Source organism: Hydra viridissima, unplaced genomic scaffold (assembly GCF_058129835.1).
Source record: "Hydra viridissima isolate aposymbiotic clone 2 unplaced genomic scaffold, HvirCarnegie_v1 scaffold_1, whole genome shotgun sequence".
NCBI lineage: Eukaryota > Metazoa > Cnidaria > Hydrozoa > Anthoathecata > Hydridae > Hydra > Hydra viridissima.
In genome coordinates this window covers 5,405,036-5,421,567 of record NW_028324300.1, presented here as the reverse complement: position 1 = coordinate 5,421,567, position 16,532 = coordinate 5,405,036, and the positions used below count along the sequence as shown (strand labels likewise).

Sequence of the window (16,532 nt, the reverse complement as noted above, 5' to 3'; positions counted from 1 at the left end):
CAAATAAAAAAGGAGCAAAAAAAAGGAGCAGGCTCTTTCTGCTTTTTCTATAAATAGAAAATTCTTTTAATATGCCTTTCTCCATAAAATAATAAATCACACTTTACTTATATATACAACATAAAATAAAATTAAAAAAAAAATATCTCAAAAAAAAAAGTAAACTTTAAAAAATAAAAATACTATTAGCATCCATCATGGTTCTAAATGACAAATTGATTTTGCAATCAAATCTAATACAGCATCTACAAATATTTAGAACATTTAAGTAAAAATAATTAAAAGTAAAGATGTAACAAACATAAATATAAAAACATTTGCTTTCAGTAAAGCATTCTATTGAAAACTTGTATTTTTATTTGTTTGGTATACAAAAAACATTAGAAACAATTAAACCTAAAACATGAAGAAAAAAAGATTTTACTAGACTCTTTTCGGATCAGTGAATAAAAATGTGATTTTCTAAAAATAGCTTAATTCAACTTTGACAAAATTTCACTATAATTGAACTTAAAATTCATAAATGCAGGAGCTTTAAATGTAAAATCAGCCAGTTTTGATGTTCGAGGTTGTGGCTTCGTACTCTGTCTAAGATCACTTTTCCCTAATACTTTAAAAGGAATATCAGCATCATGATAAGAATTGTCTGTATTTAAGTTTTGAACTTTATTATGAAATTGAAAAGACGACATCAGAGTCTGTTTTTCTGTAACATCATATTTATTAAAGTCTCGCTTTATGGTTGAATGATTTAGATAATTACTTTCCTTTTTGTGCAATGACTGTCCATTTGTATTTTTTAACAAACTATCATCATGAGCTAATTTGCTATTCAGTACTTCAACAGGCTGTTGATAGTTTTTAAAAGACTGATTTTGCACAATACTTTGTTTATTCTCATGCCACTGTGAAGCACTTTCCTTTTGATGAGTTTCAGATTGTTTAAATTTATCATGATGCGGTGATACATCTAGATTGCCTGATAACAGCTTACGAATAGCATCTGGTTGTGATTTAGGAGTTTGCAACTGTACTGTTTTTGAAGCTTGAAAAAAGGTTAGCCATAATTAAAAAGATTTCAAGTTGTAACAAAAGATTGATTTTGTATTTTGAATTCAGATATTAAACCCAAATTATTAAATCAAAAGTAAAAACTTACACAGTGGAGGTATCTGCTAAAATTGTTCAAACTCACTATTTGGAAAGTAAAACAACATTGAGGTAATATGTCCTTACTGTTCAATCCCAGAAGTAACTTTAAAGTATCTTCACTTTCTTTGCTTGACTGTAATGGATTAATTAACATGTGCATCTGACGAAACTTCTCAGCCTCTTCATGTCTTTTTAGTTGAATTAATTGCAAGTCAACATCTGATACCAGTTCAAATTCATGCCGACTAATTGAAATTGGTGGGGTTTGATGACTAATTTTGAAGCTCCCCATGCTTTCGCTTTTCTCTTGAATCCATTTTCGTAAAGGTCTATAAGAAACATATACTCTGACAAACTTTAGAAACTTAAAATTTTTCTTCATTTTTTTTTAAAAAATATAATAACTCACATTATGAAATTATGAAATTTAATAAAATTTTATAAATTTTTTTAAAAGCTTCCAACTTAAATGTGCAGTTAAAAAAGTCAAGTTTAGAAAAGATAAAAAAATACATCACAATACTTTGATAATACAGAAACAAATTAACTTAAATCTAAAGTTTCATAAAACTAATAAAAGCCAACTTGCTTGATAAATGTATGAATCATAAAAAAATTATTTGCTAAGAGACCAAATGCATCTTTAGGAGCAGGATCTTTTTTATGAGTTGGCAGATGTTGAATTGGAAACCAGCGAATTTCCTAAACAATAATTATTTAAAATTTTTTATTTTTGTTACAATTTTTTTTTTAAAAAAAAAAAAAAAAGAACAAAAAGAAAAGTACTTTAAGGCAATTTATTCAATTTTCAATTAGTTACAAATATCTTATTGTCATGGCAACATTAGGGACATTCAACTAGAGGAAATTTTCAAAAAATACACAAAAAAACTCTCATGAGGCAAAAAACAAACTATAACTTAAAAAACTTAGGCTGTATCAGTAAATTTTACCATTGTTCACAAACTCAAAATCCATGAAATAAAATAAGTAATGACCTCCGTACTAATTTTTGAGTTCAGGTTAAACAGTTCTTTTATATGGAGTAGAGGTAAAAGAACAATTTCTGACTAGGGGAGGTCTTACAGAAATTTCTCCTCAGGCAGGAGAAAAATCCTGTAAAACCTCCACTAGTCAGTCTCAACACTATATGCTTCAACCATTTATTCTGGACAATCATTTTTTCTGTCACTGCTGTCTGATTCATCTTTTTAAAAAATCATTAATTTGGCAAAAGCTCACTGCATATGTCCAACAACAATTTTTGGTTTGAACTTTTCTTTTATGTTACTTTCATATCAGTTGCATAAGGTATTGGGACAGAAGGAAGTTTTCTACTGCTGTGCAAAGGCAATGTGCTGATTACCCTTAGCCCAACCTGTCAGTTACTTTAAGCAGGTTAAAAAACAGATGTGAAGGGCCAATTCTTATCTTGATCCCCTTATTCAAGTCAAACTTAGGTGTTCTTCCTTAAACAACAAATCATCACACACATAAACAAAGTTACTTGGATAGTATATACACATCCTTAGTATATTTATTCACTAATCCAACAGGCTCAGCAATATTGTAATGATTAGGATTCTTTTATATTTTCTAAGATTCTTTTAAGATTCTATAACTTTTTTTATAAAAATAAGGTGGTGAATGAGGTGGTGAATGAGGTGGTGAATGCGAGGAGAATATGATGCTTTATTCTTTTGCTTTTAAGAATTTTTATATTTTTAATTTTTGATTGTGCCAATGGCTCAAAGGTCAAAACGACCCAATTTTTGCTTTTTTTTGTGATTTTTAAGTTTGCCTCTTCTGTTAATGAATTTAAAGGACTTAATATTGACCACTCACATGAAAACATTTTGTCTCCTTAACAGTTATCTTGTTAATGTATTCAAAAATGCTTTGTTGTTTGTGGTTAAGTGAAAAGATTTAAAAGAATGCAAACTTGTGTTAGTTAAGCATAAGAAAGACAGTAACTTCTACAAATTAAAACTGAAATCCCACTCAGAAACAACCTATCAAACGAAAAAACAAGAAAAAAAACTTTTTTAAATAAACAAGTTTTACCAACAAATAAGTTTGCTACATCTAAAGAAGTTCTGCAATACTTCATGCTTTTCGAAAGTTTAGATCATATTTGAAAACTTTTAATACTTGCTGATTATTGTAGCAAACTAGTCAATAGAGATATTATAGTCTGGAGTTGGTTGCTTTTATTAAGTACCTCAATATTGTTAATGATTCATCTGGAAGGCCTATTAAGATGGTTCATGAATTGATAGACAAGGCAAAAACCAAACAAAAACTGAATTTTGTTCTCTTCAATATTTGTAAGAGAAACAAAAAAAAAAAAAAAAAAAAAGAAAACTTAGAAGAATTACCAAATATTACTATAAAAAGTATAGGAGAATAAACTGTAAACTTTAACTGTTTTAATAATTGATTTAGTTTTTAAAACATACATATACTTGGTTTAGGAATATTATATATTAGACTTTGAACACTTAAACATTTTGAAAAAACTTTATAACAAAAATTTTGACCAAAATAAAAAAAATAAACCACTAATTGCTAGATATTTTGGGTTGTTTTATAACATACTTTTAAATCAGAATATTAAGCAAATATATATATATATATATATATATATATATATATATATATATATACAGGTGAATCCCGTTAACTCAGAACCTGGATAAGTTGGACTTTTATTAAGTCAGACAGAATTTCAAATCCCCTTGCACATTCTTTGTCAACTTCTGTAAAATTATCCGCTTAAGTCGTACCCTGGTTAAGTCGGACCATTCGCTAACTTGTACTGTTTTTTGGGGTCCCTTCCGCAAAAAACTTCGCTTAACTAGGACGTTTATTTTGAATATGCATATACAACAATTTGCATAAGTCTGTATAATAACAAAACTTCCAATACTTCAATAAAAATTCCAAACTCTAAATGCTCGAAAATAAAATACTTTTGCGTCAAATATAATTAAACATAGCTAAACATTATCACGGAGAGCTTTCGATTTAGTTAAGCTTTGATTAAATTCTATTTGTTAATAACTATTACATTAAAAATTAAAAAATATAGATGAAAATTCAAAACTTAGAACATTTGAAAATTAATTACTTTTGCGTCGTTTCAAATAGCTTTGAATGCTTCAAAGCTGTTTGAAGAAGAATTGTGTGAGTCACTGGAACAAACATCAATTTTGGACTTTTTTCATTTATAGTAGATATTATATATATAAAAATATATATTTCACATAAGATTATATTGTTCAATTTATTTGCACATAATATTTATATATCGAGGAACATTCGATAAGTCTCGAAATCTCAATAAGTCAGACATTTTAAAAAAGTCCGACTTAACGAGAGCTTTGCTTAATTCGGACATTCGCTAAGTCGGTCAAAAAATATGTACCCCTTCAGAGTCCAAGTTAACAGTATTCTACTGTATATATATATATATATATATATATATATATATATATATATATATATATATATATATATATATATATATATATATATATATATATATATATATATATATACGAGGTGTGTTCAAAAAATACCCAGAATTTTTAAATTTCCCGGGTTTGAAGAGTCCGATTGTCAGCATTTTTTTTTTGTGTGTTGGTATACATGCCCCTAAAGTATGATAAAAAGCTCAGCTATATTAATTGCTTACTTTGTCTGTAGTAGTCGCTAAGGTTCGACGTGTTTTTATTAGCGCGGCGATTTTTGCTTGTTTAAAAAATGGAAGAATTGAAGAGTCAAAGAATTTGTATTAAATTTTGCGTAAAAAATAAAATAAAGTGTAACAAAGTGTGAAATGTTACAAAAAGCCTATGGTGAGTCTGCTATGAAAAACAAAAGTGTTTACGAGTGGTGTAAGCGTTTCCAAGATGGCCGCGAAGACGTTGAAGATGACAAACGCTCCAGTCAATCCAGCACATCAATAATCAATGAAAACGTGAAAAAAGTGGAAAAAAATGGTTATGAATGATCGCCGAATCACAATAAGAGAAGTTGCTGATGAAGTTGGCATATCAATGGGCTCATAACATTTTTTCAAATGTTTTGGGCATGAAACGAGTGGCAGCAAAATTCAGTCCAAAGCTGCTGAATTTCGACCAAAAAAACAATCGCATGAACATCGCTCAGGAGCTACTAAATGACGTCAATGACGATCCAAGTTTGCTTGAAAGGGTTATAACTGGTGATGAAACATGGGTGTACGTTTATGACATCGAAACCAAAGTACAAACGTCACAATGAAAGCACCCTGAATCACCAAGACCGAAAAAAGCACGTCAAGTTCGATCAAATGTTAAGGTTTTGCTTACTGTTTTCTTCGAATATAATAGCGTAGTTCATCATGAGTTCTTACCACAAGGTCGTATGGTTAATAAAGAGTATTACCTTAAAGTTATGCGACGTTTACGTGAAGTAATCCGAAAAAAAAGCCCCGATTTATAGCAAAACAATTCATGGCTTTTGCACCACAATAATGCACCATCTCACTTGTTGTTGCTTGTTCGTAACTTTTTGGCCAAAAACAATACCGCGGTCATGCCCCAACCTCCATATTCACCAGATATGGCTCCGTGTGACTTTTTCTTATTCCCAATAATGAAGAAAAACTTAAAAGGCCGTCGTTTCACAAGCATAGATGACATTAAAAGCGCATCGCTGAGTGAACTAAAGGCTATCCCAAAGATCGAGTTTGAGAAGTGCTTCAAGGATTGGCAGAAGCGCTGGCACAAGTGCATAGTATCTAATGGGGACTACTTTGAAGGAGACAACATTAATGTAGACAAATAAATAAATACTTTTTCGAAAAAACAAAAATTCCGGGTATTTTTTGAACACACTTTGTATATATATATATATCAGGGATGGCATTAATGTAATCAAAAATTAAAAAACTCATATTAGCAAAAGACATTACATGGACCTCGTTTCATCTTCATAAAAAAAAAAAAAGTTGACTTTTTTTTTTATGAACCCTAGTAAAATAATAAAACATAACAAAACCAGAGTAGATACAGTTAGAGAGATAAGTATCAGAACAAAACAATTTGTTTTAAAAATTTTGATAAATACTTTTTTGATATTAAAGTTTTGTTAAGATTTGAGATAACAACAACAACAAAAAATTATACAAATTAAATTTCTTTGTTCAACTTAACAAAACATTTAAATTTAATAAATTTTCAACATCCAACCAAACCCTATTTCAACCAAACCCTATTTTGAGGAAAGTTTTGAGATCAAAACTTTCCCCAAATAGTTAATTTTTGTGGCTTTTTAGTATTAAATTAAGCCACCATTGACTTTAATGACTTCTGCAATCCAATTAACATTGATTCAACTAACTTCTTTGTCATATTTAAATCAATTTGAGTCCAAGTTTCTTGGAGTAAGATCTTAAGCTCTTTTTTCTATTGTCCATCAGCTTTTTGTTCCAGACTAGCCTACAGGTGTTCAATTAGACTGAGATCTGGACTTTAAAATTGTCATTCAAGTAATTCAACATTTTGCTTTCTTTGATATATGCTTGGGGTTGTTGTCTTGGAAAATTAAATGTTTTCCCACTCACAGTTTTCAAGGCCAGAAGATTTTTGTTAAGAATGTTGACATAAACCTCTGAGCCCATAATTCCATCAATAAACTCTAGCTTTCCTGTTCCATTCTAAACTATTAATCCCCACAACATAAAAATGCCTACACAAAATTTCACTTTTCCTTGAATACAACTGAGTTTGAATGGTTTGCTTTCCTTTCTCCTTACTTCTTCAGCTCCATTGGATTTCAAAAGATTTAATTTTTACTCATCAGTCCACAAAACTTTCTTCCAGAATAATAATGGCATATTTACATTACACACATTTACAGCACATTTTCTTAGCAAATGCAAGTCTTTGCTCTTGATAGGTTTTTTGAAAGGAATAGTTTCTTTCATGGAACTTTGTGGAACATTTTTTATATATACATTTATATATACCTTTAATTATTGCTTAAAAATCTTTTTTAATTATTACACTTAAAAATCATTTGGGTAATTATCTTTCATAGAGATTTTAACAACCCTTAAGGAATAGTTGAATTTCAAGCAAAGAAGGTTCATATAATTTTTTTAAATTTTCTGAAGTCTTGCTTAAGCCTGCTTCTTTTCTTGAAATAACTTTATTTACTTTTGAAATCTGTCAAAAATTTTGTTTATTGCATTATCTAAAGATCAAAAAGTTGTTTGATAAAAGCCTTTGTAATTGGGCAGGTAGTTAAAAGTAACAACCTGTTCTTTTTATATTACATTATGTATGTGAACTATGAGTCTTCAAAATCATAGTTCATAACACTTTAGGTATAAACTGAGATAAAAAATATCAAAAGATAATTCTATTAGCGGTAAACTAAAGATGAAAACTTTTTGGAAGGCCAATCAACTACTAAAAAAGTGCAACAACAAAAATTAATAAAAAGAAAATCAGTTATTGAACTGGAACACAAAGTTAACCGTCAAATCAAACAGATGAAAGATTTACCAAAAGTACTGATATAGATAAAATTAACTTAACTTCTTAAAAAATCAAACTACCTTAATTTCACCTCTTGTGTTTGGTTTAAAATCAAAACTTTTCACCACACCAGCAATTATATATAATCGTATCTGCAAAGTAGTTTAAAGAAGTTAAAAAACAAAAATGCAAAAAATTGAAATATTAAAAAACAATAAATTTTAACTGTAAAAGAATTTACAGAGAGCAAATGTGGTTTTATAAAACTTGAAACTAACATCATACTTTAAATAAAAGAATGTTTTTATTTTTGTTAAGTAAATATACAAAAGAACAATATTAGTCATAATATAGTGCAACTGCAGTGTTGCACATTGCACTGCTGTGAAGTAGAGCTGTTTCGATAGTAAAACTTCTGAGCATAATTAAAATCAAAGAACAAGACTAAATAATCATTGACTAATTCTCAAAGCATATCAAAGTTATTTTAGGGAGTCTTATTACCAACAACTTAAAAAATTGAGCCATGTACTAAAACAAATGCAACCAGACAGGTGATTTTCCAGTGCAATAAAACTTGGATACATATTGTAAAATCAGTTAAAACAAGAAACATGGATGGAATATCATATCCCAACAGATGTCTTCACCAAACAATGTTTCTTCTGATTTTCATTCAGTTTGATTAACAATTTTTTCTAGCCTCATAAAGATATTAAAAAATGGCTTAAGTAATCAAAAGTTTAAAATTTCTCAATCTTTCTTTAAAATAAAGATTCTTTTTTTAAGCTAACAGTGACTAGTAACTTTTTTAAATTCCAGAAAGATCTTGGATTTTTAAAATGAATAAAATTTACAGTTAAAAATGACTCACTAACCAATAGGTTCCAATAGCAAGATGTATTTATACTATACTATACTATACTATACTTTACTATATAGTATAGCAACATACTTTGTTATTAGCATGATAACAACTTCAAAAATAGATATTTATCATATACTTTATATATTTGAAGCATTATAATACTTACTTGATGATCATGAATAGTGTTTTCTATAAACTGATCAGGATGAGCAATTGGTCTAATATCATAACCAGTCTCTTCCCAAACCTTAAAAAAATATATATATACAGTGATTTGCAATCATACAAATTACAGTAATTTGCAATCATACAAACTATATTTTTATTTTTTTATTGAAATTTAATTTTTTTAGCTTAAAATCATGTAAAAAAAAGGATTAACATTCAAGACCTAAAGATAAGATAGAAATATAAAAAAGATAAGAAAATTGATTGTAAAGTAAGTACTTTCTGTAAGAAAATTGATTGTAAAATATTGGCTGTAGGATTGGTCAAAAACTGTGAATACTATGTGCACACAATAATAAATATGTTGTTAATCAAAATTTTAGAAGAAGTATTGAAGCTTCAGTGCTTTTGAAACAGAAATGATTACTGAAAACTATTTTCTGAAAGGATTTTTTTAAAAGCTTAAAGGTAGTGATTACAACACACTGATTGTATTATTAATGATTAAATGTAGAGAAAAAGCATTTTAAAAATTCAACATGCCTCTCTTGTAGCACATTCAAGACCACCTTCATCTTTGTTAACTTTCCCCTTTGGAAATCCCCAACTGGTTTTGTTATGATAGCCTTGTACCAAAAGACACTATGAACAAAAAAAATTGCAAACAGATTTAGTAATGATTAAAATTTTTGCAATGGCAATTAACATTACAGACATCAAAAATATTTTGAAATTATGTTTTTTGACTAAACTACCCTGCTAAGAAAAAAGACTGTATCTAACAAAAAGATAAAAATCAAGTTCATTTTTGTGATTAAGTAATAATGTTTCTAGGTGCTCAATTTTTCTTTCATTTTCTCATCAGATTTTGATTAAATATTAGTCTATTGTACAGTGTGTCCAGAAAGTTTATATATTTTTTTTAGAAACCTTTATTAGGTTTTAATAAATAAATTTAAAAGCTTTTGCAATGGAATTTTACAAACTTATATAAATAAATAGATGAGCAAGATACTATTATGAAACAGGTTTTACAAAAACATGCAATTAAATTTAGACAAATTGAATCAACTCAAAAAAAATTTGTAAAAAAAAAATAAATTAACATTTGAAATGTGACAGGGCATGGTTTTAATCAATCTCATGCAACAAACATTTGGTGATTCAGCAGAAGCCTCTGATAACTGTTAAAAACTTCAATTAAAACTTGCCAAATCTTATATTTGGCAAGTTTTGCATCAATCTAACTCAAACAAACATGCTCAATAGTATTTAAATCAGGCAACCGAGCACACTAAGTAGTAACTTTGTAGCCATTCTCATTGAACCAGTCTTGAATTGAATGTGCAGTATGAGCTGTGACTCCATCCTTCTAAAATATCCAATTTGCGCTTTTTTCATAAAACAATCTAGCTAACTGTTTTAGACACTTTTCTAGAGAATCTTTGTAACTATATTGATTGATTCTTTTGGTATATATAATGCTGAGACCTCATTACTAAAAACTATGCAAGACTATTCTTTAACAGACCAATTGATTCTTTCTCAACACCATTTCATTTGCTTTAGCTGATCTTTTACACTCAAATTTTTTTTTTTTTTTTTTAATGATGATATCTTTGAAAATTACAATATTCTTTAAGCAGATATTGAATTCTCTGGTTAAATTATGAATGCTTATCCTAGGATTTTGATTGAACCATGTGAAAAATAACATTTTTCACATGATTCAATCAAAACCCTATTTATTGACACCTTTTTTAATACACACTAATTAATAAAAAAAAAAAAAAAAGTTTAAAAAAGAAAATCTTTTGTTTAGACAATTTTATCACTGACCAAAATCATAAAAAATTTCCCTTGTATAAAATTTATGAACAGTGACAGTGTATATATATTGTAAAGAGTTAGGAGATCATATACTTAAGATTTACATTTATACTTTTATTTATAAGTAAAACCCATAAAACAGACTTTTAAAAGAGATAAAATATAGGTCAAATAGTTATTAATGTATTAACATAAACACAAATAAAAAATTATAAAATGTACAAAAACAAAAGGAAAAAGGTTATGATTTTTTTTCAACCCCATGCTCCTGTACTGTAGTTTAATAAACTTTTACCCAAAAAGCACGAAATGAACTATTATTTGCATATCTTTTGAATAAAATTCACCATGCCATTGAAAAGTCGATTTTGACATAAGTACTACTATGTACTCAAATGTATTTAGAATGTCATAGCCATTTAATAAAAGAAATTTTCAATCCAACAATGACTCAGATTTTTGACCTTGCTCTCGCTTGTTGCATAAAAGGAATAGAAGGTACAATTTGTAATTATTTTTGCATGACAAAATACATTTCCTCCATTACTTTGATTGTGCGCTCTACGCATTGATTACTTCTGGCGATCTGTAGTATAGATGACTCTTGCCCCCAGTGATTTTTCAAAGAGCTTTAAGACTTTTTGTATGGATTCAGTACTTCAGCCAAGTTATTAAAGTTGTTTTCATTGTACAACTGGTCTGTAAACCAATGGTCTGCCCAGCCATACAATATAAAAAGACTCTGCAGAACTGTTCTTGTTGAAGGAATTAAAATGAAGGCCAGGATTACTAGTATAGCTCTGGAATTCCACCTCGCATTGCTGATGTTGGGTAATTTCTGAAACCTGATGAAACATTCATTGCAATAACGCAACCATTTGTTGCAACAACAACACCCTTCTCTTTTCCAGTGTAAACGCTGGTGGTATCTGCAACAATCATCTGTATTGAATTTCATAGGTGAAATTCATCAAGGACTTTGAATGTCCTGGGTTTGGTAGATGGCAGGGGAAAAACTATTGCTCAAGAAATTTCTAATTTGATTTCTCTTTTTTCATTTTTAAGGAGGACCACTTGATAATCAATTTCATCGATGTGCTGCCCATCAAAGTGTAAGAACCAACTTTCCATATGGAACTTTTTAATGCTTTATTTTTTTAGCTTGATTGTCTCTCTGATTGTTGACTTGTAAATAGCTGATTGACATGGATTTGGGATGTTGGGATGCCTTCAGAAGCCAATTGCTTGCATATGTTAGCAGCTTTGTTTCATACTTGAAGATGGTACAATCGCTTGTCCTCGGAAGATCAAGGAGTTTGTAGCTGCCCTGCTTGACACATTCATCATAAAATTTCAGTATTTTATCAAGCTTTGTTTATATAACTTGATCAGATACATGAGGAAAATTCAGTCTATTCTTCCACAATTTGGTGACTTCTTTGGAAATTTCTGCTATTCGCCCCTTTCTTCCTTTGATTTTTGGTCCAAGGAAAAGGTAGCATTCAATAATTTGCTTTTGGAGAGGCATTCTGCACTTTTCTTCCAGTGAATTTTCTTCCAAAGAAACCATTCTTCTTCTTTTATGAGAGTCTTCAAATTTTACCAGATTGGTCCAGACATTCTTGCTCTTCTGAATGCTACTATTGCTAGGCTTGTACGTCGCCATGTTGCTTCTGTAATAACTATAAAATTAGATAAGCAATTATAAGAATATTCTTAAGTGTTCTAGAATGTTCTAAATTGTTCTAGAATGTTCTAAAGTCGTGTAAAATATTGTAAGTTTTTCCAAAACATTCTAAGGTTCTATACACTTCTAATCTATACAAGTTTTAAATGATTTGCAGCAAAGCCACACGTATTAGCCACACGTATTAGCCACACATATTAATTGAACATGTTTTCAATGTTTTCCAACAAAATTTCATTGATGACAGAGGAAATTAATTTTTTTTAAAAAGTCATAACCCTAATGAACAATTCTGCTCATTATTTCTTGATAATCCAACTGCTCTTCATTTCTTGTATCAAACTCAACTTAAGCAGTTTAAATCTTTTCACAATAAATGCTTTATGCTAAGATCAACAGTTTAAAGCAGTAAAAAACACTTATAAACAGAAAGATAATAATTACAAAAGTTGCAAATAACCATTTTTAGCAACTGAATTATATAGAAAAATTATTTTACTTAAAATTACATCATTTATTTTAATTTTTATTAAATATCATCAAAGCTCCAATAAGAATATCTTTAAAACAAAAGTTGGCAAATCTTTTTATTTTATATAAAACTTTTACTAAAGTAATGTTTATTTAAAAAAGAAAAAAAATAGTGAACAAAATTTATCAAATCTAAAGCTATGAAAGAAAATTAAATCTCCTAAAATAAAAATAACATACATTCTCAAGATCTTCATCTAGTAAGATGGCACCATATACTGGGACACGGACCTTGTACTGCTTCCAATTCTCATATATGGTTTGAACTGATTGTTTTGTTTTGTTCAAAAATTCAAACTCATTGAAAACTTTGCAATGTGAAGGAAAAAGTGAGTCTTAAAAAAAATGCTAAAAAGGAAACAGATTGCCCTTAAATATTAGTTTACTTGCAGAAATTTAGTGTACTAAAACAAAACAGTAGCAGAGAAATTATTACAAAGAAAAAAGATTGCAAATAATATTGAACATTTAAAATTAGCGAAACCAAGTAACATTAAAGTTTAACCAGCCATAGTCTGCTGAAAAAGGGAATGAGATAAAAAAATGCTAAAAAATGACTTTCTTCATATTCTTAATATTGTGAACTAGAATACTTTAGAATGAAGCTCTTGTTGGATTATCCTATTATAATAAGCAAACATTGAATGTGTAGCATCATGAAAAAAAAAAGGGGGCATTCAAAAATTAAATAATATTAATATTTTTGGTATGTACTTTTCTCTGAATATGCCCTTCCAGTACAAAAAGCTGATTTTATGAAACCCTCCATTAAAAATGTTTTCTGAGTTATCATTTTGGGTGTTCAAAACTATAAATCATTAAACCAAGGAATTGGCTTCCACATATATAACATATATATTAATATACTTTTATAAATATATATATATATATATATATATATATATATATATATATATATATATATATATATATATATATATATATATATATATATATATATATATATATATATATATATATATATATATATATATATATAGTAATACGTTTTTGCAGTAATTAAACCTTCAAAAAGAAAAATATTTTTTTAAATAAATATTTGAGCAACAAATTGTTTCTTAATGCAGTGTGCTAGATAAAATTTAAATCATGATAAATGTGTTGCAGCTGTTGCTTTATCTAATGAAGGATTAACAAATCACGAACTTGGTAGAAGACTTGGAGTGCCTCATACAACAGTCAGTAGAGTTCTACTGTGGTTTGAAGAGACCAATGATCATACTAGACGATTTAGCCAAGGCAGAGCACTAGCTACCAAACCCAAATCACATAATAAAGTTATGCATAGAATTAAAAGCAATATGTTTTAATGAAAAAGTTTAATTAGCTTAATCTTTTTTCAGAAAAACAAAATGTCTAACATTTAAAGAAATTTTGTTTGAAATTTTATTTACAAAAAAGAAAATTTTCCCTAAATATTGACTATTTATGTTTTAAATTTACAGCATAACTAATTACTATACTTTTTACTCTATGCTTATCATAATATTATTTTGTGTATAAATATAAGTTTATATTCAAATATAGACTTTAAGTATGACTATGATTGTAATAGATTTATTTCATGTTAATTGCTATTATTCCCGTATTCCAGCATTTTTATCTTTAGATTTATAAAATATACAAAAAGGAAAACTAGAATTATTAATTGCTAAGAAAACTGGATAGACCATTAACACTAAGCTGAGTGACAACCTTGAAGGTCTTAGAAATTTCCTACAAAGTAAATTTTCAACATTACATGATTGTTTGCAGCAATGTCTTGATCTGCAGCACAACAAAATATTAATTTATGAAAAAAATACATCTTAGAAATTTTTTCTAAGGTTGCTCATGAAATTGTAGAACAATGTTATATTTCTAACATTTAGTTTAAAAACCTCATTGTTTATGGCACTAAAGCTATAGAACTATGACTCAATAGAGGGTAGTCCTCTTTCTCTAAGACACAACTACTTGCCTGCAACTACAGCAAACACATTAATTTAGTTTATAATTATGTAAGTAAAGTTAATGATGTTATGGTGCTAGAAATATGTAGTTTTAACATACTTGGTGCAATATTTTTCTGGAAATTATTTAGCTTATTCATGTAAAATTATGATTTAGTACAATTTTAACTTTAAATTTCTATATAGGTACTGATATATATATATATATATATATATATATATATATATATATATATATATATATATATATATATATATATATATATATATATATATATATATATATAATAACAGTACTGATATTTTATTTTAAAAAAAGCACAGTAATTGAGAAGATACTAATGAAAATAAAGGCTTTCATATCGCATGATGGAAGATCTGGATTTTCCTGCCGACAGAAATCAATATAATACCAGTGGGCAAGTTCTATTTGAAAGCATATTCGTACCAAGTTATTTTTCTCATTTTCTGGAATGTTGATTAAAAAGCGACTAAAAAGTACAAGCAGAATAATATTATCTTATGTGTTGATTTAAGTATTTAAGTAACTTATTTACTATCTTTCATCAATAATTCTTAGTGGAAGAAAAAACCTGCAAAGATCTTTCAAGACATCCTTTGGAATACATGGTAGGTATTGTGTTCCGTTTTCATCAGCCATAACTTTAAATGTTTTCGTGTTCAATATACATGAAAGAAAAGTGTTAGTTATTGTAATATAATATATTACATTTTTGAACATACACACAAGTAGATATATTATATCTACTTGTGTATATGTTCAAAAATGTACATATATGTATGTCACTGATCACTGATATAGATGAAGATCAATTATTTTTGTTTATGAGCATTAAGGGTGTTGGAATTGCAATAGGAAAAAGACTTGTCGGAAAACTAGTTCGCCTGACCCGTAATAACTTGGACTATAGCGAAAAGATAAAATTATTTAATAATTTTAAATTTTGATGAATTTAAATGTCTGTTCTGAAGCGCTAAGGAAAAGAACTTTTTTATTTTTCAAAAAACTTACATATTTTATTTACTTTTTCAGTTTAAAACTTGAACAACGTGTTGAAATACCGCTTGTTAAATTTTCTGGTTTGTATTACTCTATATTTAATGATTACTGAGTTACGTCCCATCAATGAAAACCTCTTCATGATTGGCTTACTTTTTGATCGATAGTGGGTCATAACCTTTTAAAGTGGGTCATAACCTTTTAAAGTGGGTCATAACCTTTTAAAAAATTTTTTAGAGAAGAAAATTTTGTAGAAAAGACTTTAACTCATGTGTGAGTTGCAAGAAGAATATTCTCCGTGTGACAGAATTATTCATTACGCTTAATATCTAGAAATTGGATTAAATTTAATTGTGCTTAGGTCTTTCTTTACGCTTCGAGTATTTTTTTATGCAGTGCTGTCTGGAATACAGGTGTCCCTCTCCCCCAATTGTATGCTTTAACTTCTTTCCCCCCTCGAACGATTAACCCTGAGGTTACTACAAAACACTGAAATAACTCTGTATTTTTTTTTAATTTAATTTTACGTTATTTTATAGAATTATAAGATTTTATTTTTACTAAATTTAAAGACATTCCAGAAAAACTGGTTTTAACAGCAATTGAGTGTTCAGAATCTTTTTTCTCAAGGATTGTACTTCAAGAAACCAAACTTAAGAAGTTGTACAAAATTTTCTTTAAAAAGTTTCTTTAAATGCAGGTTCCTAAAAAAGTTGTAACAATAAATACCTCATCGGGTGTAACAAATACTTCGTCACAATACTAAAACCCT

The 16,532-nt window shown here is 28.2% G+C and overlaps 2 protein-coding genes across 2 annotated transcripts in view; both read right to left on the bottom strand.

Moving 5' to 3' along the window:
* Nucleotides 1-16,532, bottom strand: part of LOC145187257 (alpha- and gamma-adaptin-binding protein p34-like) — a 91,670-nt gene that overhangs the window by 39,916 nt on the left and 35,222 nt on the right. The window lies entirely within an intron of this gene.
* On the bottom strand, nt 186-15,566 carry LOC145187256 (uncharacterized). Its single transcript, XM_090090822.1, has 9 exons — nt 15,333-15,566; nt 15,079-15,230; nt 12,947-13,074; nt 9,262-9,360; nt 8,717-8,797; nt 7,763-7,834; nt 1,742-1,854; nt 1,237-1,481; nt 186-1,045 (listed from the first exon to the last, which is right to left on the bottom strand). Exons 1-9 carry the CDS (start codon nt 15,479-15,481, stop codon nt 474-476), a joined length of 1,611 nt encoding a protein of 536 aa, XP_089946948.1. The 5' UTR covers nt 15,482-15,566; the 3' UTR covers nt 186-473.